The sequence below is a fragment of the Sus scrofa genome, chromosome 13 (assembly GCF_054392235.1).
Source record: "Sus scrofa isolate SSC_HxYL_T2T_F1_AM1 chromosome 13, Sscrofa_HxYL_maternal_Yorkshire_Landrace_v2.0, whole genome shotgun sequence".
Lineage (NCBI taxonomy): Eukaryota > Metazoa > Chordata > Mammalia > Artiodactyla > Suidae > Sus > Sus scrofa.
The window spans coordinates 181,150,254-181,176,740 of record NC_139395.1 but is presented as its reverse complement, the minus strand read 5'-3'; the positions used below and the strand labels follow the sequence as shown (position 1 = coordinate 181,176,740).

Genomic DNA, 26,487 nt, shown 5'->3' with positions numbered 1-26,487 from the left:
TTGGTGGTATTGCCTTTGAAGTATTGGCATATATGGAGAGTAAGGGGGCTGAGAAGTATGTAAATTTAATCCTGGGTGTGATTGTATGAGTATTTGTTGCTACTACTTTTACAGTACTATGCTAGATGTGTTACTGAAGTATCACAGGTAATCTTTTTCTTCCAGGCTCATTGAGATAAGAGGGACATGTAGTACTGTATAACTTTAAGGTATATCATTTTCATTTAACCTTAACAACCACTTTGTAAGTTACTAGTGTAGAAGAAATAAAATTTCTCCTCTGTCCTCTCTTAGTGCTTTTGGCTGTGACTGACATAAGACAGAGTAACACAACTAAAGCATACAAATTTTATTCAATAAAATTTCACATGTATGTGGGAGTCACCACAGGAAAATGAAAACCCAAAGAAGTGGCTAGGCCTTAGTGCTTATATATTCAGTTGGCTGAAGAGTGGCATTTGTGGGAAACTAACTGAAATTTTTGCAGAATAGAAAAGAGTTATTTTTAACAAAGTCTGTTTGTACAGGTTTCTCTTGGCCTTGACTCCCTGTCTCTGGTGATAAGAATGTTCTTTTCCTCCTGGTATAGGGAGGTTATCTTTCATATGGAAGTTTATCTCCTGATTTCAGGAAGAAAAAGAAAACCCGAAATGCCCTTCCTGCCTTTGCTTCCTGTACCTGGTGTTATTAAGGTGCTTTTTATGCAAAATAATCAATATGCCAAAGCAGCACATTTTGAAGTGGTGTTCTGAACCCCTTCACTAGGTGTAGTCCCCATCTTACAGATGTGAAACTGAGGAGTTGCTGTTGTGAGGCAGAGCAGATGGATCTGACTAGGAATCATGAGGTTGCGGGTTTGATCCCTGGCTTCACTCAGTGGGTTAAGGATCTGGCATTGCCTTGAGCTGTGGTGTAGGTCGCAGATACGACTCAGATCTGGCGTTGCTGTGGCTCTGGCATAGGCCAGCAGCAACAGCTCCTGGGAACTTCCATATGCCTCAAGCATGGCCCTAAAATGACAAAAGACAAAAAACAAACAAACAAACAAAAAAAAAACAGATAAGGAAACTGAGACTCTTGAGGAGAGCTGATTTCCCAGGGCCTCATAGCTCATAATTTGAGCCCATGTCTTTCTTATTATAAAGCCAATTATATTCAATATGCTTTTTTCCACATACCACATACCTTCTTTTATTTTGAATGAAGATGTTCTGTCCTGGAAGGAACTTTATATATCATTTACTCTTAAGATATATCATTTAGGAGCTCCTGTTGTGGCTCAGTGGTAATGAATACAACTAGTATGCATGAGGACGTGGATTCGATCCTTAACCTCACTCAGTGGGTTAAGGATCTGGCATTGCCCTGAGCTGCAGTATAGGTTGCAGAGGCAGTTCATATCTGGCGTTGCTGTGGCTGTGACCAGCAGCTGCAGCTCTGATTCAACCCCTGGCCTGGGAACTTCCAATATGCTGTGGGTGCGGCCCTAAAAAGACAAAAAAAAAAAACAAAAAAGAATATGTTATTTATGTTATGTATTTTTGTTTTTTGCTTTTTAGGGCTGCATATGTGGCATATGGCCAGGGGTTGAATTGGAGCTGCAGCTGCCAGCCATAGCCACAGCCATAGCAACTCAGAATCCGAGCTGTGTCTATGAGTTAGGTCACAGCTCATCGCAACACCAGATACTTAATCCACTGAGCAAGGCCAGGGATCGAACCTGCATCCTCATGGATACTAGTCAGGTTTGTTACTGCTGAGTCACAGTGGGGAAGACCATTTACTATTAAGAGCTTTTGGAGAGAACTGTGTCTGAGGTATTGGTTGCATAGTGTATTTTTAGGAATCCATAATTCTCTAAAGGTTTTCACCTTCAAAATTAAGTTTGAATGAGTAAATGGTTAGAGCTTTTGAGAGGCTATGTAGTCATGTCTGTTGTAAATGTTTTATGAAGGGTTTGTGTGTATAAGTGTATTTCTGTTTTTAAACATGAAAGAATCATCGTGTTTACCTCTGAGCATTATTTCTGTGCAATTATGATTTCTTTCTGAAATTTATTTGATTAGAAGTAGAGATTTAACAATTCCTTTGTGATCATTGTAAAACTTTTTAATCCTTTCTCTTTAGGTTATCTTCATTGTAATGAATATGATAGTCTGAGATTGAGGTGGCTGAGGCAGACCTTAGAATCTTTCATCCCACAGCCCTTGGTAAATGTAATTAAAGTGTCTGAATTGGATGGCAGAGAAATGGGAGATGCCCAGCCTGAAACATTTGACAAGGTACTTTTATACATTGTGACAAACTGATGGACTCCCAGTGATACCACTGTTAAGTTGCTTTGTTGTTCTTGTTTTCCATCTGCTTCCAGACATAGCCTGATACAATTTCTCAGTACCCTGGGAAATTTTGATAAAATGAACTCAGAAGCAGTTTTCATTTGATGGTCAGCATGTTCAAAGGAAGCATTAACATTGGGATTGGGGATTATAGAATGTTTTTTATTTCCAGGTACCTCAAAGATACTCAGGAATAAGATCAGATATTATTTGGGTCAGTACACATACATATGCACTGTATTGCTTTAATTCGGTAACATTTCATATCAGAGTATGACAGTTGAAGAAAAAGAGCACATTGGTAAACTGAAATTGAATTATTCGTTCTGAAAAATAAATGCTGAGAATTCAGAAATGTAGTAATGTCTTTTTAAAATGAGTAACTTCTGTAAAAGTTTTTGCTGTAGTCATCAAGAATATGAACTATTAGTAGACGCTAGTAGCCTTTTAGTCCTCTTATTTCCCTTATCCCCTAAAAAACAAAACAAAACAAAACAAAAAAAAAACACTGAAGGTGCCAGGAAAATTTTCTGTAAAGTATTAGTGAAGTCATTTAGAACTTTTTTCGGTTTTGCAATATGTTTATTTGCTAGTTTTTGTCATGATTTACGTAGCTTTACCATACACTTTATGTCTGAGGTTATATTTTCTTTGCACATGTGCATTATGTGTCGTTTTTTTCTCTAGGTATTAGTTGATGCTCCATGTTCAAATGATCGAAGCTGGTTGTTCTCTTCTGATTCTCAGAAGGCAGCCTATAGGATAAGCCAAAGGAGGAATTTGCCTGTTCTACAGATAGAACTCTTAAGGTGAGGGCTGTTAATATAGAGGTTTGTTTTGGTTTCTAATGTAATTTAAAGAGGGATGACCAAATATGACACAAGGAAAACTCCTAATGGAGTTTCCTGTATAGGCGTCAGTAATTAATCCTCCAAAGTCTGCACCCAGAAAATTCTCAGCCTCTTCCCTTTCAGCTCTCATGGTATCACGTCACCTCTGCCCGACCCTTCCCCACTTGATGAAATCTAGTGTTGCTGTGCATTGTCTCTTGACACAAATGACTTTACTGTGGTTTAAAGTTGTTTGCTTATTAGGACTATCTCTAACCTAGAGTTCCTCACCCTATTCTTTCACCAGAATATGAGCAGCCCCCCTAGGAGAGTATCCTTTGGATCGGGATACTTTTATTTATTTTTTCTTAGTAATAGATGAATTGTTCTAGATGAGTAAGAAACTATAATTTGTTGTTAGCCCTTAAACTCACCTCTTAGAATTTTCCAGAAGGCCATGACCACCAAGAGATACTTAGGTTCTTTAGAACAGAGCCATTTGGGGATGTTTTGTTCTGGTTTCAGAAGAGATTTCTTCTTATTCCCTACTCCCAATTAATTCCTGCTATTAAACACTGAACAAAAATTCTTTGGACTATTTAAAATATAATCAATGTCATATCACTCATTATTTCTTATGTGTGGAATGAGAATGAGTGACGGTCTTATATGCCCTGCTGAGAACGTGCTTTACTTCCAACTTCTGACTGATGCACAACAATGAACATATGCCATTAACTAAGTATTACAACCAATGCTAATACATAGTCTTGTTCTTGTACCAGAGTATGTATCACGACATTCTGGTGATTCTAGGTAGCACTGACCAGCTGGTTCTTAAACATTTCTCACCTGGCATTTACACGGTTGGTATTCTTCCAATAGCCTTTTGTTTACTATAACCCTAAGATAAGGAGAATTCTGTGCCTTCTTTCCCTTCTCCCTCTTGAGCTTTGGGATGTCACATAGATCCAGCTCTTAAGTTTTTTTTCCCCACCTAAACTTTCTTGATCTGGCTCTTCAGTTAATTATTCCTGCTATTCTAGGCCTTGCCATTGTTACACCTTACACCTATAACAGTGAATCTTATGATGGGTTATTATTAGCATTGTGGCCTCTGATTTTTTTTTTATTTTATTTTTTTTAAGTTGTAAGCAACCAGCCTTCTTGAGAATATCATTTTTCTTCTCTAAGAAAAATGCTTTCTTCACTTCTTTTTCTTTCTGTTCCATACCAGGCTTGCTGATTTATAGTCTACCTACTGCTTTTCCTCCCATTTTTGTCTCAATTCATTGTACTCTATCTTATGTTTCCTTTATTCTTCCAACCTGTGCTTATTAAAGCTACTAAAGACACATTGTTCCTTTTAAATTTTAATTTTGCTTGATCTCTTGATAGCGTTTTTTTTTCCTGTCTTTTTGCCTTTTCTAGGGCCGCACCCGCAACATATGGAGGTTCCCAGGCTGGGGGCCTAATTAATCAGAGCTGTAGCCACCGGCCTACGCCAGAGCCACAGCATAGCAGGATCCAAGCCACGTCTGCAACCTGCAGCACAGCTCACGGCAATGCTGGATCTCCAACCCACTGAGCAAGGCCAGGGATCGAACCTGCAACCTCATGGTTCCTAGTCAGATTCGTTAACCACTGCGCCACGACGGGAACTCCCTTGATAGCATTTTTTAAAATGTACTTTATCATATAATTATTACTTGGGAACATTTTCATTGTAAAAAATTTAAAACATGCAAATGAAGCAAACAGTCCACTTGACCCCAGACCCAACTAAATACCATCTTTCCTCACAAAGTAAACTATTGGACTTAAGTTTGGTATATACTCTTCCAAACTCTTCTTATAGCTTTTCTTATAACCATGTATACATAGAGAAATACATTAAAAAATAACTGCTGTTATTGTGTATACATTGTTGTGAGACTGGCTCCTTTTTTGTACCTGATATTTCTTAAAGTCGTTTCCTTATAAACCTACTTTGTTCTCTTTAACTTCCGTGAAATATTCAATAGGGCTAGTGTATAATATTCTGTTTAATCCTCTGTTTTTGGATGTTTACATTCTTTTTCACTTTTACAAACTGTTCTTTAATTTGTCTCATTTGACACATGCTAACATTTTTCTTTATTAAATATTAAGAAATGGAATTAAGGATCAAACATTTTAGTAGATATATACAATTTATTGAATTGTTCTCCAAAATGACTGTACCAGTCTACATTTTCTGTTGTACTTGACTTTGTTGACTTCTTGTTCCTTCTTAAAATATTTCCTTCCCTGATTTGTGTGATCATATGCTTCCCTGGTTTTCTTCCTACTTATTTTCTTAATTTACTTTTCATCAGGTTATCTCATAAATTTTGGGTTTCTTTAGGCTGCTGATGTTGGCCCTCTTCTCTGTTTATCTCATGGTTTCATCTTAAACAAGATGCTGTCTCCCAAATATGTGTCTAAGTTCAGATCTTTCTTTTTAGCCTCAAACCTATATATCTAATCTTCTATCAGAGATCTCTGTTTGGAAACTCCTCAGACCCATAAAACTGAATTTTCATGAAGGAATTCATAATTTCTAATGCTTCCCTGTCCTCCACCCCTGCCAAAATCAACAATCAAAAAAATCACATGGAAACTCATCAACTTGCCTCTTTTCTTCCCTTCTCTACCTCCGTAATTGCCATAGCATCATGCATTTGCATAAGTCAAAAGCCCATCTCCAAATCCTCTTTCTGTTATACCTAATCAAAAACTAAGACATTTTAGTTGTACTTGTTATATATTTTTCAAGTCCATTCAACTCTCTCCATCCTTAATAGCCTAACCTGAGCCACATACAGCTGTCACCTGAATCATTGCGACTGGCTCCTGACTGCCTTGCTTGTCTCCAGGTGTGAGCTTTACTGTTTTACTCACCACAGTAAAGCCAAATATGATCTCAAATGTAAATCTGAACATATCGTTCTCTCTTTTTTTTTTTTTAGGGCTGCACCCATGGCATATGGAGACTTCCAGGCTGGGGGTTGAATCGGAGCTATAGCCGCCAGCTTACATCACAGCCACAGCAACGCCAGATCTGAGCTGAGTCTGTGACCTATACCACAGCTCATGGCGACGCCAGATCCTTGACTGACTGAGCAAGGCCAGGGATCAAACCTGCATCCTCATGGATACTAGTCAGATTCATTGACCACTGAACCACACCGGGAACTGCTCGTTCTCCTCTTTGAAGTCTGCAGTGGTTTAAATCCCTTAGTATGATAGTCCTCTTTGCATATGGTTCCTTCTTCTTCACTAGTCTCATTGTCTCAGAACTGCTGCTTGTGTCATATTCAGCTGAGCAGTTTCTCAGACTCACCTTGTAGTGTCTCAGGTCTGAGGCCAGTGCATTTCCTGTTCCTTTTGCTTAAGAGTTCTCCTTTGAACTCATTCTCCCCCTTCTCTTGGCGAACTCTGCTGGTTCTTCAGGAATCAGCTCTGAGATCTCCTTATTGAAGCTTTTCCTGACTCCCTACAACTGGGATTGACAGTCCCCTCATGTCACTTCTTTAAAAATACTTTGATTATCAGTTCCTCTGCTTGATATTTGCCTAGGACTTGTCTCTTCCTTCAACAAGACTGTAAACCCCATGGGAGCAGGGATTGTCTTATTTTTTTTATTCCCAATATGCAGTCTGGTGTCTGGCATACAGAAAGAGGTCAGTATATAATTGTTTAGAAACATTAAATTACAAGGGCTGAGTATTTAGAATTTACACGTGATTAAATTTATAGCAATGTTAATCTGACAAAAATAATGACAATCATTATTGTACTGCATGGTAATCAGGCATAAATGTAAAGTAGTTCACACAATCTACTTATTAATTTATTTAGTCTTTTTTTTTTTTTTTTTTTTTTTGGCTGCACCCACAGCATATGGAAGTTCCCAGGCTAGAGGTGGAATCAGAGCTGCAGCTGCCAGCCACAGCCACAGCAATGCAGGATCTGAGCTATATCTGCAACCTACACCACAGCTCATGGCAACTCTGAATACTTAACCCCCTGAGCAAGGCCAGGGATAGAACCCACATCCTCATGGATACTAATCAGGTTCATTACCACTGAGCCATAATGGAAACTCCTCACATAGTTTATTTTGATTAGTATTGCTTTTATATAACCAAAGCATAGTTTTAATTTTAGTTTATTTTTTCCCCATTTAATGTATTTCCCTTAAAATCATATTGCATTTCAATCATCATCACAAAGATCATGTTACTATGTAAAACCTCATTTTGGAACCATCTTGTGCCCCAACAACTGAGGCTCTTCTTTCATGTCCACCCCTCCATCCCACCATCTTACTCCCAAAAATATGGTTTTAGCACTGCATCAGTTTAGTAGCATATTAAAAAGATGCAAAATTGACATCTCGGTCACAGTGAATGTAGGTTTTCATGTAATTACATGTGATTGGGAAAGACCATCAAACCAGCCCCCTCCCATTCTTTACCTCGAGCAGCTACTCTGCATTCTCTGCCTCTGGTGCCTGGTCTGTGTGAGGGGTTTTGAAGCCACCAAAACTGTGAGTCCCTCTGCAGTGTGATTATGATGATAAAGGGGGAGGAGTGTGATACACAAGCTGTAGTCACAGAAAATGGTTCTGATTCCCTGACATCCACAAATTTGGGGGTTAAAAAGATAAAGGAAAAAATGATAATGCCAGCCATAATCTCTCTTTTATCTCCTGCCCCTTACTCAAAAAATGAAAAAAAAAGACTATAGTAATTTTACCATCAGGAATAGGTTTTTTTTTTATTGTATCACATGCAAAGAAATTTCTCTTACTTTCTTCCAAATCTTCCTCATCTAGTTATTACCTTATCATCCTTTAACAAAAGGCAGTCCTTTTATTCCACAGTAAGGAATAAAAGGTTTTAAATGCAAACATATTCAAGAGAGTAAATACATTGATATGTATGAGTTTAGTCAAAAGTATAAAAGATTTATAGCAGATCTTTATTTGCATTTGCAAAGAACAATTAGAAGGCAAGGGAGCAAATATTGCCTAGCCTGATATTGTGGACAGAAGATGGCATTCAGAAGGGAGAAAAGAAATGGGAGGGATAATTGAGAGGCAAATAAGGAAAGCTCCTTGATTGTACTATTTTGTCAAAGACTGGATTTGTATGTTTCTGCATTTGTCTGCTACAGGTATGGTGCTCAAATATATTTTATGCCTTCCATGGATTTTTATTCATTCACCTTATCAGAATTCATTCATATTTACATTAAATAGGCAGCTTGCATAGTATTCAGAATTTTAGCTTTTGAAAACCCAATTTTCTATGATCAAATACTCTACCTCCAAACATTAATCTTGCATATGTTTTTATGAATGTGATACTCAATGAAAATCAATAAATACTTTTTTTTTTTTTTTTTTTGTCTTTTGTCTTTTTGTTGTTGTTGTTGTTGTTGTTGCTATTTCTTGGGCCACTCCCGCGGCATATGGAGGTTCTCATGCTAGGGGTTGAATCAGAGCTGTAGCCACCGGCCTACGCCAGAGCCACAGCAGCGCGGGATCCGAGCCGCGTCTGCAACCTACACCACAGCTCACGGCAACGCCGGATCGTTAACCCACTGAGCAAGGGCAGGGACCGAACCCACAACCTCATGGTTCCTAGTCGGATTCGTTAACCACTGCGCCACGACGGGAACTCCAAATACTTTATTTAATAGAAGTTTCTTGATGTTAAAATTTTTAAAAGGAATAATGTTAGTAGATATATAATATTTTTTAGAAATTCTTTAAGACGTTAATGCATATATGTATATAAAATCATGAAAATAATCTGATTTTTTTAGCATAATATAAAAAGCTTATTGGAAGGCACAGTGATGACAGGAGATCCCTACCATATGAGTTCATTGTATGTTTATTGAGGACTCTTCAACTTATCCATACAGAAATGGAAAAATTAGAATCTTCCATTAAATTTATTCAACATGAATATATAAGCTATATACAGTTCTTTTACATTTCAGAAGATGAGATTGTGGGACAGGGATATAAGGAATAATTGAGTATAAGTCAGTTCTACTAATGAAGTGATGTTTGAAAGTACACATTTATTATCATTTCTCAAAAAAATTTGAGACTAGTCATTTCTGTTACATACTATATGTGTGTACTCTATCTAATCAGATTCTCTTGCCTCACTTTTATTAAAATATAGTAGGAAAAACAAAGTGGAAAAATATGCTAAAATGATATACACAGTCTTTTTAGAGAGTGGCCATGATGTTTGTGCAAGAGAAGTTTAAATGATTTCTTTTTTAAGTGGGAAAGCACGAACTGAAGAATATGATTTATAACAAAAATATAAGTATCTTATTGCAGTAATGTATCATGTCACTCATTTTCTCAGAGGAAATCAATCACATTTAAGATACTGAACCCTTCTGGTTTTCTTTTTTCACTACTTGACAAGTAAAATCCAATTTGTGAACTCATTGAGAAAGGAAGCTTAGATTATTTGATAATGTTTTGAAAATTTGTATAAATCATCCAGATAACAGTCCTTAGAAAGTATTACTCTTAAAGCATGAGTTGTGTTTTAAAAGAAACATTTTAAAAAATCAGCAGTATTCCTTCTGTCATGCTCTTGATCAGAGATAAGGGATACCTCTTGACTGTGGAGCGGGGGTCTTCATCAATCATAATAACACAGTGACCAAAAAGTTGATGTGAGGGAGTTCCTGTCACAGCTCAGCGGTAACAAACACAACTAGGATCCATGAGGATGCAGGTTCAATCCCTGGCCTCGCTCAATGGGTTGGGCATCTGGGGTTTCAGTGAACTGTGGTGTAGGTTGCAGAAGCAGCTTGGATCCCTCATTGCTCTGGCTGTGGTATAAGGCTGGCCCACTGCAGCTCCAGTTCAACCCCTAGCCTGGGAACTTCCATAGGCCCTGAGCACGGCCCTAAAAAGCAAAAAAAAAAAAAAAAAAAAAAAAAAAGTTAATGTGTACATACTGGAAAAATAATCTTTGAACATTTAGTTAGTTCTGTCAGAATAGGTGATTTCTACCATTGTTTCACTGATTTATATATTTTCTTTTTAAAGTTTAATTCAGTTAACTTTGCATACTATCATCATATGCTTAGTTATATGACTGGAATCCAGAAAACAGAAGCTAACCACTATTAATACAACTACTGCTATCACTACTACTGCTAATTTGCTCTCTCCTTCTCCTCTTCCTCTTTTTCCTCCTCCTTCTCTTTCTTTAAGTTAGGTGTCAGGAGTCCAAGTTTCTGTGATTAAAAAACCTACAATTTGTTTGGGCAAAGTACATTTTTTTTTTCCTTCTTAGGGCCCACACCGCAGCCATAGCAATGTGGGATCCGAGCCGCATCTGAGACCCATACCACAACTCACGGCAACACCGGATCCTCAACCCACTGAATGAGGCCAGGGATCAAATCTGCATCCTCATGGATGCTAGTTGCGTTCTTAACTCACTGAGCCATGATGGGAACTCCCATGTTTCTTTTTAATAAGAGTTTATAGAGCAAGATATTTCCCATTAAATAAAATTATAAAATGTTGAGACATCCATAGCTATAGTTTGTAGCTATTGTACTTCCAATCATAAAAATATGTTTCAGGAGTAGATTGATAGTATAAAATACAATCTTGAAAATAAGATATTATCGGCATTTAGTAAATATCGACTTTGTGTCAGGAACTTTGCTAGGCATTGAAGATACTAAAACATATATGAAATGATTCTTGTTCTCAAGGTCCTTAGGACAACTATCATAAAATATTTTAAGAATGTGGTAATAGAGGGAATAGTTAGAGTGCAGCAAAAAGAGGGACACCCTAAAGATGGGGTGTAGACATAGGAAGATATATTTTACAAAATAAGCAACAGATAAATATTTAAGCCGAAGATATTTTTGAAAATGTACCCTAATCATGAAAATAATATGGTCTTTTAAAGCATTTGGAATGTACAAAGAAAATATAAAGAAGAAAATAGGGAGTTTCCGTCATGGCGCAGTGGAAGCAAATCGACTAGGAACCATGAGGTTGTGGATTCAATCCCTGGTCTCGTTCAGTAGGTTGAGGATACGGTGTTGCCATGAGCTGTGGTGTAGGTGGCAGACGTGGCTCAGATCTGGTGTTGCTGCAGCTCCAGTGTAGGCTGGCAGCTACAGCTCCGATTCGACCCCTAGCCTGGGAACCTCCATATGCTGTGGGTGTGGCCCTAATAAGACAAAGAAAAAAGAAGAAGAAAATAAGCCATCTATTGAAGGAAAATATCATTATTAGAACTCCCTTTGTGTATTATTTTTATAATAATAGAAATCATACTGATACATAATTTGAAATCTTTTTGCACTTAATTTATTATGAACATTTTAATTATTAGTCTTTGAAAATATGTTTTTCAAATGGTTACCTCACATTAAATCACTTATTTATTCATTCATTTATTCAAGTATTGAAGAATATCAAAGACTGGTCTTTCAATTGATATACTCTCATTAATGTAAGAAATTGTTGCTAAAGCATATCCCAATGGAGATTAAAACATCATCTTTTTTAATGATCCAGGCAAGAGTTTGATAACTCTTTGGGGAAGGAGTTAGCAGCTGGCCTGTGATCCATTTCTCTTGATTTCTAGGGAAATACTCCCACAGAAAGAAAGAAGGCAGGTGATCCAGTTAACATGTTGGTAACCTACCTTCTTGGTAAATAGACTAATGAATTCTGCTAAGAGGGGAACTCTTACTTAAGGCATACTTTGATCTGATTAGGATTGCCGGTGGTGAACACAACCTAGAATCTATAGATTTATGAGGCACGTCTTTCTGGAGAATGTTTTGTAAGCTATTCAATTCTCTAAGGTATATTGGAGATGTGACATAACCTAAATGCTTCCCATGGTATGGGGTGACCTGTTAACGTTGCTATAGAAATCATCTATTATTCTGAGCTAGAGGTAAGACTTGGGAAGCCTCACTGGACATCCTTGCTTTTTTTATGCCTCTTGATTGCTTATATGCTTGAAATTATTTTAGTAAGGCTTCATAGTAGGTAAAATCACTGGTTCATGACAGTCTGGTTTGACAGTCTAGTCCTTTGTGTAGGCTCATCCCTAACCCCCAGCAGCCGCTTCTAATGAAACTAAATCGAAGAACATGACTTGAACCCCAACCCAAGTGCAAGGCTCTTATTCCAGCCCCACATCTAAATCTTGGAACTCAATCAGCTCATCTATCCTGCTGTTAGAAAGTAATAGACCTCCCCCTTATATCCTCTGCTGGTAACATAACTAAGAGGATGAAAGGATAGGACCCAGTGCACCAGAGCTCAGGTGTGTCCAATAGGAAAAGAGGGGTGTGATGCTCATTAATAGTGAGTGACTTTTTTTCCATTTGGGCTCCATACAATAGTATATGTAATAAAAATAGATACTGTTCATTGACTCCATTAGCTACTTCTCCTTTCCTTGTTTCAAGAGCCTCAAGTAAGTAGGTGGAGAGACTCTTAAATTGTTTACTCCAGGAAAATGCCTTCCCCCTACCTTGTGAGTAGGGTGGGAAGAATCTCCTCCATTATAGAAACTTGAGGCAAGAATGGTGATGGTTCTCCCATAACCATTTATTCTTTCCATGTTTATTGAGTACCACCAAGCACCAGTGATAAACAGAGGAAATTCAGACCTTGTTTGACTTAGCTACAGTTATTGTTGTGTCCATCATTTCTGATTCAGAAATTGTGTTTTCTACGAACATCCATGAAACTGATGGGCTAACTTTTTACCTTGAAAGAAAGGTGAACTATAGGCCCATCACAGTTTTTGACATTGTAGTACAAGTATCTTCTTCCGTATTGTGGCTGCCCTTCTACTCTTTTTGGTGTTTTTTGTTCATTTGTTTGTTTTTGTTTTTCACAAAGAGATTAATACTTTTTATAGTAATTGATTATACCTCTGTTTTCGTTTATGATTAATGGTTTCTTTGTATCCTGTTTAAGAAGTCTGTTCTTTTTCTAGTACTCTGTAGTGTTACTTCATTCATAAATTAAATGTCCACATTAACATGAGGCTGATTTTATCCTACCTAATTGCTTTATTGATCCTCGAGCTAGTTCTACATTAACTTAAGTACCATAGCATTAGTATCATAATATGTAGGTAGAGATCTTGTTTTTTGTTTTGTTAATTTCTTAAGGATATTTTGGCTATTTTTGATCCCTTTGCATTTCTATGTATATTTTAGAATCAGCTTGTCAAGTTTCATGAAAAATTTGTTGAGATTTTGATTGGAATTACATTAAATCTATTAATTTGGAGAGGTTAGATATTTTTCCATTATTTCACAATATTGGTAAATTTATTATTTAAAAATTGGTGTATAGATTCTTTTGGATTTTCAATAAAAATGTTCATAATTATGTAATATATAGATATGTTTATGTAATTTTTCTGTAATTTGTATGAATTTTTTTTTTTTTTTTTTTTTTGTCTTTTAAGGGCTGCACTTGTGACATATGGAGGTTCCCAGGCTAGGGGTAGAACAGAGCTGTGGCCGCTGGCCTACGCCATAGCCATAGCAACATCAGATCTGAGCCATGTCTGCAACCTACACCACAGCTCATGGCAATGCCAGATCCTTAACCTACTGAACAAGGCCAGGGATCAAACCTGCCTCCTCATAGATGCTAGTCAGATTGGTTTCTGCTGAACCACCACAGAACTCCAGTATAAAATGTTTTGATTAGGATTTTTCCATTTATGTTCATAAGTGATGCTATAATTTTTCTATTCTTAAAATATTAGTGTTTGGAATCAAGGTTATACTAGCTTCATAAAATGAATTGAAAGTGGCGTCTTATTTATATACTCTGGGATAGTTTATGTAATATTGCTAGTGCTATTATTTTTTCCTTGAATGTTTGATAGAACCTGCAGTTGTAGCCATGTGGGCCTGGAGTTTTCTTAGTAAGATGAATTTTTAGTATTGATATAGTTTCTTTATTGGTTATATGACTTTAAGTTTTTTCTTTCTTCTTTCTCTTTCTTCTTGAATCAGTTCCATGAATTTTGGAGGTTTTATTTGTTTTTTTGTTTGTTTGTTTGTTTTTAGTAGTTTTCTCATTTCATCCAAGTCTGTCAATTTGTTGACAGAGAGTTGTGCACAAGATATCCTTAATATCTCTTTAATATCTGCAGGTTTTATAATGATGTCTTCTTTTGATTTTTGTTAATCAATCTTTTCTGAGACTTGTCAAATTTTTATCAAGATCCAGTATTTGAAACTTTGCTCATTTTTTTTAATTGTAAGGTTTTTTTTTTTCCATTTTCAAACATAATGAGGATTTTCTGGTTATCTTATTATTTTATTATTATTTTTTTACCATAATCAGGAAACATATGCTACTTTATGTCAGCCCTCTGAAATTTATTTTTGCTTGCTTTAGAGCCCTATATTAGGTCAGTTTTGTAAATATTTTATATAGCTTTGAGGAGAATGTGAATTTTACATTTGTTTACTAGTGCAGTGTCCTAGAAGTTTCCATTCAGTGAAATTTGTTAATTTTTTAATTCAAATTCTTTATGGTATTACCTAAAAAAACCCTGATTCTTCAGTCAGTTGTTGAATACATGTGTTTGATTTGGATGTCTACTTTTCTCCTTGTAGCTTCTGTCAAGTTTCACTTTATTTATTTGAAGACCATGTTATTAGTAGCATACAAATTTTGTTTTGTTAGTGGTTTTTGTACTAACTTTAGAACCCTTAGAGGCTATCCTGTTTTGACTATTAAAAATGGGTCTCTATTCTCCCTATTTAGTCTTGAGCTAGAACAGTACCGCTTCTATTTGTGATGTCTGTGCTTTTGAATAATATTTAGTTTGAATAGCTTATTCTATAACTTAACTGTTATGTATACAGTGGGAGCTGCTGAAGTATTTTTAATAATGGAGTAACATGATTACATTTATATTATAAAGGTTTGCTGATTCCATATAGAGTTCAGGTGCGAGGAAGAAAACTGCAGAGAAAGGAAAGCTAGTTGGGAAGTTATTGAAATTTTTGAGGTGATTCATGATTAACGGGTTCATGTTAGAACATAATGGTATTCCAAATAAAATGGCACTTAAGCATTTCATTAGCTCACCATAGGTGTTTCAGTTTGTAAAATTATCACTGTTGTTAACAAGAATGTAAATCATTTTTTCTTAATAGTATAAGAAGCCTCTAATGGATATCAGACAAAATGAAACTGAGAAAATAAGTTTAATGATAAGTATATTATAAATTTTTGCAAAATGGGAGCACATAAAGTTTTCTATTTAAAAATTGAACTTTTTTTTAAGATTTCTATATAGAGGCTAAAAAGTATAGGAGAGGATGATCTGACTATTTTTGACTTGGGAGGAAGTACTTCTTTGTCATTTGAGTAGTCCTAATTGTTACTTGGTTATCTATGTTATTTTTGCCTCTACTGGATCTTCTGAATCTTCTTTCTGCTGGGAACAATGACCTTTAGGATCCAAAGGATTTGACCTAAGGCTGAAAAAGCAAGATTATACCAGCATATCCTTCAGGAGTCCCTGTGACTTTTTTTTCTTCCATCAGAAAGGTCTTTCTGGCACTTGGCCTCATTCTGACACTTGCTACAGGTATTTGAAACTTGCCATGCTATTGACCTAAATGGAGTTACTAAAATGCCTTTAGTAAACTTTATGGGCTTTCAATTCTTTTATAACCTGGCCACCACAGGAATCAAATGATTTCTTTCTTTAGTAGAGATAACTATTGTTTTCCTCCAAAGAATTATTTAGAGGACTGTGATTTTCAGACTCTACTCTGTAAATGCTAAGGGTTCTCTGGCATTGTTTTAGGAAATATCTTGAGGGATGACCAGGAGAGCCTCTTAATTCACCACAGCAAATCCAGGTGGAGCCATGGTATTTCCATCTGGTTAAACCTATAGGTTTTTTTTTTTTTGAAGAAAGTTTCTTGTTACTGAAAGAAAAAAAAAAAATCTGAAAAATTCCGTTAAATCATAAGCAGTCTCTATTCATTTATAAACAGATTTGCCATGGACGAAAATCAAGTAAATTCTGGTGGTTTTCTTGAAAGCTTTTTCATTCTTTTTTCTTTGATTGAGTGAAGAGATTGCACCTGAGAGTAAATCAAAGACCCTATCTTAAAATTTGGCAGGCCTAAAGTGGTCTTTCATCACTCTTCTGTGATTTGAGCAACATGAAACTGGATTCTTCATGTTTAATCTTAGCACAGAGTTTTTAATTCCTAACCTACCTTCCAATACCATCTTAATAAGGTAATTAACTGTTGAGAAGATGTTCTAAACTTGTACATTTTGTACAAGTAGAAACTGATAATAAATATGTTAAAACTTGTCATTTATAATCTATTTCAGGAGTGTCTAGTGTCATTACTCTGCTCTTCAGGTACTATATAAAAAATATCTCTTCTTCAAGGTAAAAACTTACTGCCATTAGAGAGAAGATAATTATCAGCATAGTTTTGTTTCTTAGGCTGACAAAGGAATAGCTGCTGGGTATGGTGTCTCTGAAAATAGCAAACTTGGTCAGATTTCTTTATCTTGAATTTACAGAACTTCTTTGATAATAAATAGTTTAATATCTAGAAATTTGATTACTTACTGTGAGCACAGTGAAGATTACCCTCAAGGCTTGTAAAAAAATACTTTTGAAACTGATGATAGCACTGGGTAACGATCAACCTAGAAATATCTGTGTTTTAGATGCTTATAATACCTGAAACTTAATTTTGCATCTGCATATATTTGACAGATTGTACATGAACTTCAGCTTTCACTATAACGTTTTCTTTGGTTGTAGAACATAATTGTGGTAGAGATTTTTTTATTTGCTTTCTTGCCTAGGCTGCTGTTTGCCAGCAAAAGTAGTAAACTGATACAAAGTGATATATTGAGAAACAGGCAGTGGGAAAATGAAATAAATGGGAATTGCTGAAAAGGAACAAAAATAGAAAAATTAGAAAGGAATACTAGAAGCCAAAAATACAACTTGGAAAGACGTATATGAAATGGTAAGAAAAAGTAAATGAAACCGAACTCCCTGAAATGGCTAAAGGAAAAAGAGATATAAAATGTAGTGGAATTAAACATTTAGGGTTGAGGGCAGACAAAAAGAAAGTACTTAGAGATAAAAGCTTTATGGAGCTCATAATAATTAGTTAAAGGTGGTTTTACCATTTATTATTTGTTAAACCATCTTGTAGTAATTAAAATATTTCTGTTGGTACATCATATTAGGCTAATACATAATTTTAAAGAGTAGATTTCTTTTACTTATTTATTTATTTATTGTTTTTTTGTCTTTTTGCCTTTTTTAGGGCCGCTGCCACGGCATATGGAGGTTCCCAGGCTAGGTGTCGAATCAGAACTGTAGCTGCTGGCCTACACCACAGCCACAGCAACTCGGGATCCAAGCCATGTCTGCAACCCACACCACAGCTCACGGCAACGCCAGATCCTTAACCCACTGTGCAAGGCCTAGGATCTAACCCGCAACCTCATGGTTCCTAGTCGGATTCGTTAACCACTGAACCACGACGGGAACTCCTCTTTCTTTCTTTTAAATCAGACTGCCTGTCCTCCTCCCCACCACCCCTAGCCTCCCTTGTTTCCCTTAGGTTACTAGAAAGGCAGTGTCAGGGATAACATGCGTTTTTAAATATGTCTTAACAGCATTTTTGTTACCACATATCTCAGTTTTAAAATAGCAACAATGGTTTTCTATAGTCACATTCACTTACTAAAAAGTTACCAAACTGTTCCACTCAATGAGAAATGAGAGCATGGGAGTTCCCGTCGTGGTGCAGTGGTTGATGGATCCGACTAGGAACCATGAGGTTGCGGGTTCGATCCCTGGCCTTGCTCAGTGGGTTGGGGATCCGGCATTGCTGTGAGCTGTGGTGTAAGTCGAAGATGTGGCTCGGATCCTGCGTTGCTGTGGCTCTGGTGTAGACCGGTGGCTACAGCTCCAATTGGACCTCTAGCCTGGGAACCTCCATACGCCGCGAGAGCGGCCCAAGAAAAGGTTAAAAAGCCCCCCTCCCCCAAAAAAAAGAAAAGAAAAGAAATGAGAGCATGATTGCTAAGCAGTAACCTTCATTAACAAATTGCTTTACTTTTTGTAGGAGTTTATCATTGGCAAGAGGAAAAATCCTTTTTTTTTCTCATTTTTATAAATTACTTGTTGCCAAAAGCTTTATTTATTTACTTTTTTCTAAATAAAGCCTCTGGCCTCTACTATTTCTATCTGTTCTATAATGTAAGAGTTGTAGGTTGCTTGAGCTGTTCCCTACTCAGAATTTTTGAGTGTTAGTTGCAATTCACTATTTTCCTGTATTTTACACTGAAAAGTTCTCTTGTTGAGCCACCTCTTGATTAAGGTAACATTCATTCATTCACGTATTATAATAAATATATTTTGAGGATATACTTTCCAGTTGTACTATCTATAAAAAATACAAATTGCGAGTTCCCTGGTAGTGCAGTGTGTTAAGGATCTGGCGTTATCACTGCTGTAGCTCAGGTCACTGCTGTAGTGTGGGTTTGATCCCTAGCCTGGGAATTTCTATATGCCATGGGCATGGCCAAAATATACAAAATGAATATATATTTCAGGGAGCTGGAAATTTATTGCTTGGGTAAAACAGAAGAGGAAAGTATTCCATGGGGAATCAGTGAAAGTTTCAGAGATTATATGAGGTTTGAAGTGGGGTCTGGAGAGATGATAAAATTCTCCTGGTTAAAAGGGAATTGAAAAATCATTTATGTAAGCATTAGAACTTACTAAGCATCTAGTGAGATGGTATGATGAATTTATTAGGAATCTTCACAATCATAAGGGATCCAGGCCCTGTCTATCTTCTACATCATAGTCCAGAGTGATAATCCCAACTCTTAGGTTTTTTTTTTTTTTTTTTTTTTGTCTTTTTGTTGTTGTTGTTGTTGTTGCTATTTCTTGGGCCGCTCCCACGGCATATGGAGGTTCCCAGGCTAGGGGTTGAATCGGAGCTGTAGCCACCGGCCTACGCCGGAGCCACGGCAACGCGGGATCCGAGCCGCATCTGCAATCTACACCACAGCTCACGGCAACGCCGGATCGTTAACCCACTGAGCAAGGGCAGGGACCGAACCTGCAACCTCATGGTTCCTAGTTGGATTCGTTAACCACTGCGCCAAGACAGGAACTCCCAACTCTTAGGTTTAATTTGCATTGCAACCACCAGGAAGGAGCACAACAGCACACCTCACATTATTTCCATTCACACCATTTGGGTCAGACTTAGTCATATGACTACCTTTAGTGAAAGGCAGTTTAGGAAATTAGCCTTAGTTGTGCCCAAGTAAAAATTCCATTACTGGGTGTTCCCATTATGGATCAGCAGGTTATGAACCTGAATAGTATCCATGAAGATGCAGGTTTGATCCCTGGCCTTGCTCAGTGGGTTAGGATCTGGCATTCCCACGAGCTCTGGTATAGGTTGCAGACGTGGCTTCGATCCCTTATTGCTATGGCTGTGGCCGTGGTGTAGGCTGGTAGCTGCAACTCTGATTCAACCCCTAGCCTGGGAAGTTGCATATGCCACAGGTGCAGCTCTAAAAAGGAAAAAAACAAACAAAAAGCAAACCAAAACAAAACCAAAAAAATTCTATTACCACAGAAGGAAGTGAGAACAGATATTGAAGAACAATTAGAAGTATCTGTCACCAGCTGGAAATCCTTTGATCAGATAACACTGGAGTATGCAAAAAAAATTAACATGAAAATCCTTTAACAGGTTGGAAAGATTTATTAGTAATCAAGAAGTAGATGAGAGGAATTCCTGTCGTGGCCCAATGGTTAACGAATCTGACTAGCATCCAAGAGGAGGCAGGTTCGAACCCTGGCCTTGCTCAGTGGAGTTAAGGATCTGGCATTGCCATGAGCTGTGGTGTAGGTTGCAGACATGGCTCAGATCCTGCATGGATGTGGCTATGGCTATGCCTGTGACGGGCAGCCACAGTTCTGATGTGACCTCTAGTCTGGGGACCTCCATATGCCGTGGGTGCGGCCCTAAAAAACTAAGCAAAAAAAAAAAAAGTAGGTAACAAAGGCCTTAACTACATGAATGAGAGGGGAGTAGAGATATGTGATCAGATTTGTAAGATATTTTCAATGGAGAGTGGAGAGTATCTTGTGACTCACTGACTCTGGAGTGGGAACAAAAAGGTGTCAAGGATAACTGGTTAAGGGCATGAGCTATAGAGCTCTACTGCATGGGTTTGAATCCTGATTTGGGCATTTACACGTTGCTTGGCCCCTGTGTCTTAGTTACTTCACCCGCAAGATGAGAATAATAATTCTTATCTCAGAAATTAATTGAAACATTGAATGAGATAACTTATGTAAAACATAACTTTAGGACAGAAGATAAACTAAGGATGATAAAGTTATAGGGAAGACTCAGATTTAGGGAATAGGAAGAAGAGGAAATGCAGATAAGGAGGCTAAAAAGGAACTTCAAAGAAGTAAGAAATTAACAGAGTAGTGTCCAAGAAGTCTAATGGGAGAAAGTTTCTTAAAGTTGAGGATGAATTGCAGCATCAAACAGTATGATGAGATGAAGGCTGAAAATAAACGAACTTAGGTTGGCTTTGTATTCATTTTATCAACAAGCTTCTGAGGAAAACATACCTTAACCTACCATGTGGAGTTATGGAAACAATTTACTTAAAGAAATTATCAGATTGTTTGGAATTTGTAATAACCATCAAATTACTCGAGATTATTTGGAATTTAAGGAAGGAGTAACTACCTTTGAGTTTCTAAGCGTTAAAGATTTTGTTCAAATTCTTTAAAACTATGATTTTGATGTCAGTCTGAAGAGCTTCAAATTATGCTTCAGTATGAGGTATTTGCTTTCACTTCCTCATCATAAATTCAGTGCAATAGCCCTTTAATAGGTGAAGATTGCGTGCGCTATAAAAGGAGCTGGTAGGCCAGATTCTCAGGTCATAGCTTCAGACCTTCTAATTCTTAGTTCCTTTATATTAAAAGCACCTAAAAGTCTATAGTTGTTCTTTACTCTCAATGAGTATTTAGGACAGTTGGAATAATAAAAACGTATGCGTCATCCTATCTTATTGCCCCAGATTCCATACTTATTTTAGCAGTCATAATGTTTGCTTCAGGGTATACAGCAGTAGTAAAGCTTGCAATCCTTTTCCTGGTATTAGATTAGGGTGGCAGTCTTTGTGCTGCATTAATTAGCTGCGTAACTTCAGGGAAGTCACTGAGTCTTTGCAACCCTCCCTTTGATAAATTGGATTGGACTATTTACCCTATACACCTTATAAGGTTTTATTAACACTCATGTGTGAAATGCTCTTTAAATTAAGCACCAAGTAGGAGTTCCCGTCGTGGCGCAGTGGTTAACGAATCCGACTAGGAACCATGAGGTTGCGGGTTCGGTCCCTGCCCTTGCTCAGTGGGTTAACGATCCGGCGTTGCCGTGAGCTGTGGTGTAGGTTGCAGACGCGGCTCGGATCCCGCGTTGCTGTGGCTCTGGCGTAGGCCGGAGGCTACAGCTCCGATTCGACCCCTAGCATGGGAACCTCCATATGCCGCGGGAGCGGCCCAAGAAATAGCAAAAAAGCCAAAAATAAAATTAAAAAAATTAAGCACCAAGTAAACATAAAGTAACATTATTAGTTAGGTGATCACTTGTCCTTCCCTTGGTTAACTTAGGAATCAATGTCTCATTGGATTCTTGAACCAAATACACATTCTTGTGAAATCAGGAGTTTTCTGTCTTTTTAAGAGCAAGAATTTCCTCATGGAGGAATATGTGTGTAGTGTCCTCTGGAAGGATTTCACCTTTTCAGTTTTGAATTTAGTTTTTGTCATTTGGACAGTAAGATATAAAAACTGCCAATAGTTTTCATAAATTGTTCACATTATCAATTATGTAACTGTTTTTATATATGTTGCAAGTACCCTTGTGTGGAATTTCTGGAACATTGAATATTAATTGGTTACAAGGGATCAAATGGAGCAGTGATGTTCTATGCTCATTTTAAATTTTTTATTTAAATTTTTTTTTTTTTTTTTTTTTTTTTTTTGGTCTTTTTGTCTTTTAGGGCCACACCTGTAGCATATGGAGGTTCTCAGGCTGGGGCTCGAATCAGAGCTATAGCAGCTGGCCTACCCCATAGCCACAGCAATGCGGAACTGGAGCAACGTCTGTCACCTACACAGCTCACAGCAATGCCGAATCTTTAACCCACTGAACAAGGCCAGGAATCTAACCTGCATTCTCATGGATGCTAGTTAGGTTTGTTAACCACTGAGCCACAATGGGAACTCCACATGTTTAAAAAGAAATATTTAATGCTAGGGTTTCTAAGAGAAACTAGCTTGCTAATAGTGTGTAAATAAAGGAATTTTTAAGTCTATTTCACTTGGTTGCTTCCCCATATTTACATCTGAAAGAATGGTATATGTCACCTTGATACTTTAATTATGGTAGAAGGAACATGAAGAAAGGTGAGGAATAAATGTATTAATCACAGTAATGTTTAGCTATAATCTTAATTTTTCAAGAATACAGATATCTATGATTGCTTTATTTCTGCACCAGAAGTTGTTGTAGGAGACAGTGTCTGTAACTTCAGACATGTTATAGGAAGATAGAAAAAAATGTTTATTCTTTGATGTTAAATCATGAGGCCTTAGTATGAAAGGGGAAAAATCATTTTACTGCTTTAGTCAAAAGATGGCACTATAGCTATGCTGATTGTTTTCTTCTGTGGTTTGGGTTCTGGTCTTTTTAAATGCAGAAAACAGTTAAATTTGGTGATCTAATTAACACTGACCCTTCCAACAGAATGCAAAATTTCTAACCAAGGCCCAGAAGAATAGACCAGAAAAATGAAATTTATATTTTTTAAAATGTATTAGGTTTTAATAGCTATTCGTAAAAATAACAATCTCTGAAACTTAGAGATTTGCCAGAGGAAAAATGGCACACTCTGTATCATGTTTTCAATTTTGGTTAAGTTTGAAATAACCTTCCCTTTGAAACTTTGATAACTGTCAGGGTTCCAAGCATTTTGGGGTTTTTTTGTTTGTTTGTTTGTAGTTTTTAAAGGTCATTGAACTTCTGCATTCCTTAAAATACTTTGTTTCCTTTATGGTGTTAAATCAGATAATCATTTTTCTTTTATTTTTGTTGGTCATGTTTACTTGTTGGTAATTGTAAGACTACATGAACTAGTCTGGAAGCATTAAAGTGGTCTGTCTTTTTGTCCTGGGAAAGCAACATGTTCTGTCTTGTTTCTAAGCCGGTATTATAAATGGCTCTTGGGGCTTGATTCTCTGCTTTTCTCTAAGCAGATCTTTCAAGGATAGAGAAATTCATGAAAAGCACTAAAAAAAAAAAAAAATACAAAATAAACTCCTGAAAAAATGGCCTTATTTTTGATTGTGCAAAGTGCTCTTTTAAAAATACAAACATACAAATCAAAACACTTTTGAGAGGGCTTGCTGTAGGCAAGGACCTATGGTGTACTGAGAAAACACAAAACAGTGCAGTTTTTTTTTTTTCTTTCTTTCTATTAGAATAAGAAAATACTGATAGACTCTTCATATAGATTTCAGATTTGCTTACCTGATGCTTTTTAAAGTTAACATTTAAATGATTTATTTGTAAAGTAATAAAATTAAGCTTTCTTCAGATAACTAAATGTCAGATAACTTTGTCATGTATATACAGTACAGAAGATATCTTATATAGCTTTACATTGTAATTCATTTGAACCTAAAGTACAAGTCCGTAATCTTCTTCAGAATCTTTGAGGTGAGATGTGTTTCAGAATTCCGATTTTTTTTTTTAAGTGAAATTGTATGTATTTGTTGCATCACATCATCCACTTCCCTCAATAGGATCTGGAATAGCACCCTGTAATCAAACATTAATATGTTTACAGCAAAACATTTGAGTAGTTATACCACATGGGCTCAGTCTTGACCGTAAATAGCTTTATATCAATTTAGGTCAAATTTTGAGGCCAATTGAATCTGCCACAAACTTATAAAGAAAGCGGTAGTTTGCAGAACTTTCTGGATTTCATGATGGAGTGTAAGAGACAGTGCACCTCTAAATGCCCTTCAGGTCTACTTTATGAACTGCCAAAAGTCAATTAAGATTTTCTGTTTGTGGAGTTCCTGTCATGGCTCAGTGGAAATGAGCATCCATGAGGATACAGGTTCTATCCCTGGCCTCGTCCAGTGGATTAAAGGATCTGGTATTGTCATGAGCTGTGGTGTAGGCTGGCAGCTACAGCCCCTGGTTTGACCCCTAGCCTGGGAATCTCCATATGCCTTGGGTGTGGCCCCCCCAAAAAACAAAACAAAACAAAAAAAGGTTTTCTATTTGTAAGTGAGGAAAATTTAATTTACCATTAAATTCTAGTAGAGTTCTCACTTTAGCATAGTGAGTTAAGAATCTGACTACAGCAGCTCAGGTTTCTGTGGAGGCATGGGTTTGATCCCTGGCTCAACTCAGTGGATTAAAGAACCCAGCATTACCATAACTGCAGTGTAGGTCACTACTGTGTCTCAGATTCAGTCCCTGGCCCAGGAATTTCCATATCCTGTGCATGCAGCCATAAAAAGCAAAACAAAACAAAATACCATTATATTTTATTTAATGGTTTCTCTTTTAAGAATATGTTTTGTGTTGCTTCGAGCTGCTTTGTTAACTAGGTGGTTTAAGCACAAAATGCATCTCAGCCTCTTCCATAATATACTGAAAGACAATCAAAGATTTGGAAAAATGTGTACAGCCAATATCTGTCATAAAGCAACAGAGTATCTGGAGTACCTTCTATGGCAAGAAAGCCATCATTTATTTTCTGTTACAGTTACTGTGGTAAAAGCATTTCCCACTCTATAATATGCTATCCAATTAATCAGGATCAACTTTATTTCTATAGTAATGTTATGAGATAGAATCATATTTCATATTTCAGGTAGGGTTAAGCCCTCTCAGCACTTAGGTGGGAGGCTTCTGATGGGAATATATGTTTTGGGAAAATGATAGAACAATTATATTACATGGCAATTCTGCTTCCTTTAGAAGTACTTCCCCTAGCTTTGCATTATAGTTGGACCTCGTGTATTGAATAATATGTAAAACCTGAGATAATGTCTACTACTTCCCATTTCAGTTTAAAGTATTAAATTAGCCTTCTACCTAGTCTTATCAAAATAATACTTTTGTTTCATCTACTGTAGTCATAACATCTTTTTCTGCCTTCTGATAAGTATGATTAGAAAGCTCTGCTGACTATCTCTCTGCCATCAGTTATAATTAATAGTAAAGAAGCCTGTCTTAATTCAGCTTGTAATTTCATGCAATATAGTGTTATAGCACAAGTGAAAAATATCCCATTATTCAGGATCTTGTTAAGCCATGAAACTTAGAGTTTTTGAGAAGCCAAGATACACAGCTCATTTAGAGAAGGTTAGCAGAGGGTACCATTATGCCAAAATGGATGTTGCTTAGTTAGTTGTTTAGTTTTACTTCCTTTATTAAAAAAAGAAAAAAGAAAGAAAAAAAAAAAAAGGAGTTCCTGTCGTGGTTCAGTGGGTTATGAACCTGGCTAGTATCTGTGAGGATGGGGGTTTGATCCCTGACTTCACTCAGTGGGTTAAAGACCTGGTGTTGCCATGAACTTGGGCATAGATCACAGATTTGGTTCAGATCCAGGGTTGCTGTAGCTATGGCATAGGCCCGCAGTTGCAGCACCCCGAGCGTGGGAATTTCTATATGCTGCAGGTGCGGCCCTAAAAAGAAAACAAAATAAAACAAAACAAAAAAATACCTGCATGGCACAGAAATTTATTCAGGCATGGAGAACCTTTTTGCCTTCTACCAGACCTCAGATTGAACATGTCTAGCTTTTCTTCTCTAATCCTGACTTATCTTTTTATGTGATCATTACCACAACTTTGTGAGTGTATTAGTATTACTCAAGTTTAACTTCTAAATGCCCCCCCACCCCCCCCCAGAATTTAAAATTCTTTCTGGACTTGTTACAACCTACTAAGCAATATCTTTGTTATTGTTATCTTTGTTTGATTGTCATTTTCTCTCCTGAAGCAACACAATAGTTCTCTCACACTACTGACTTTCCTTTAAAAAAGGAAAGTTTTTAAAAAGCTTTTTAAAAAGGCCTC

At 36.9% G+C, this 26,487-nt stretch overlaps 1 protein-coding gene across 7 annotated transcripts in view; it reads left to right on the top strand.

The window, feature by feature from the left end:
- Positions 1-26,487, top strand: part of NSUN3 (NOP2/Sun RNA methyltransferase 3) — a 67,209-nt gene that overhangs the window by 20,560 nt on the left and 20,162 nt on the right. For 6 of the 7 annotated variants that reach the window (XR_014823585.1, XR_014823587.1, XR_014823583.1 and 3 more), the window contains exons 4-5: positions 2,128-2,282; positions 3,027-3,148. Coding sequence is in view for 1 of the 7 variants with exons in the window: in XM_003358877.6 (XP_003358925.2) it covers positions 2,128-2,282; positions 3,027-3,148 (277 nt within the window). In the remaining 6 variants the exon portion in view is untranslated. Of the gene's footprint in view, positions 1-2,127; positions 2,283-3,026; positions 3,149-15,728; positions 15,862-26,487 lie in introns of all 7 variants that reach the window. The other variant, XR_014823586.1, reaches the window with a different exon arrangement.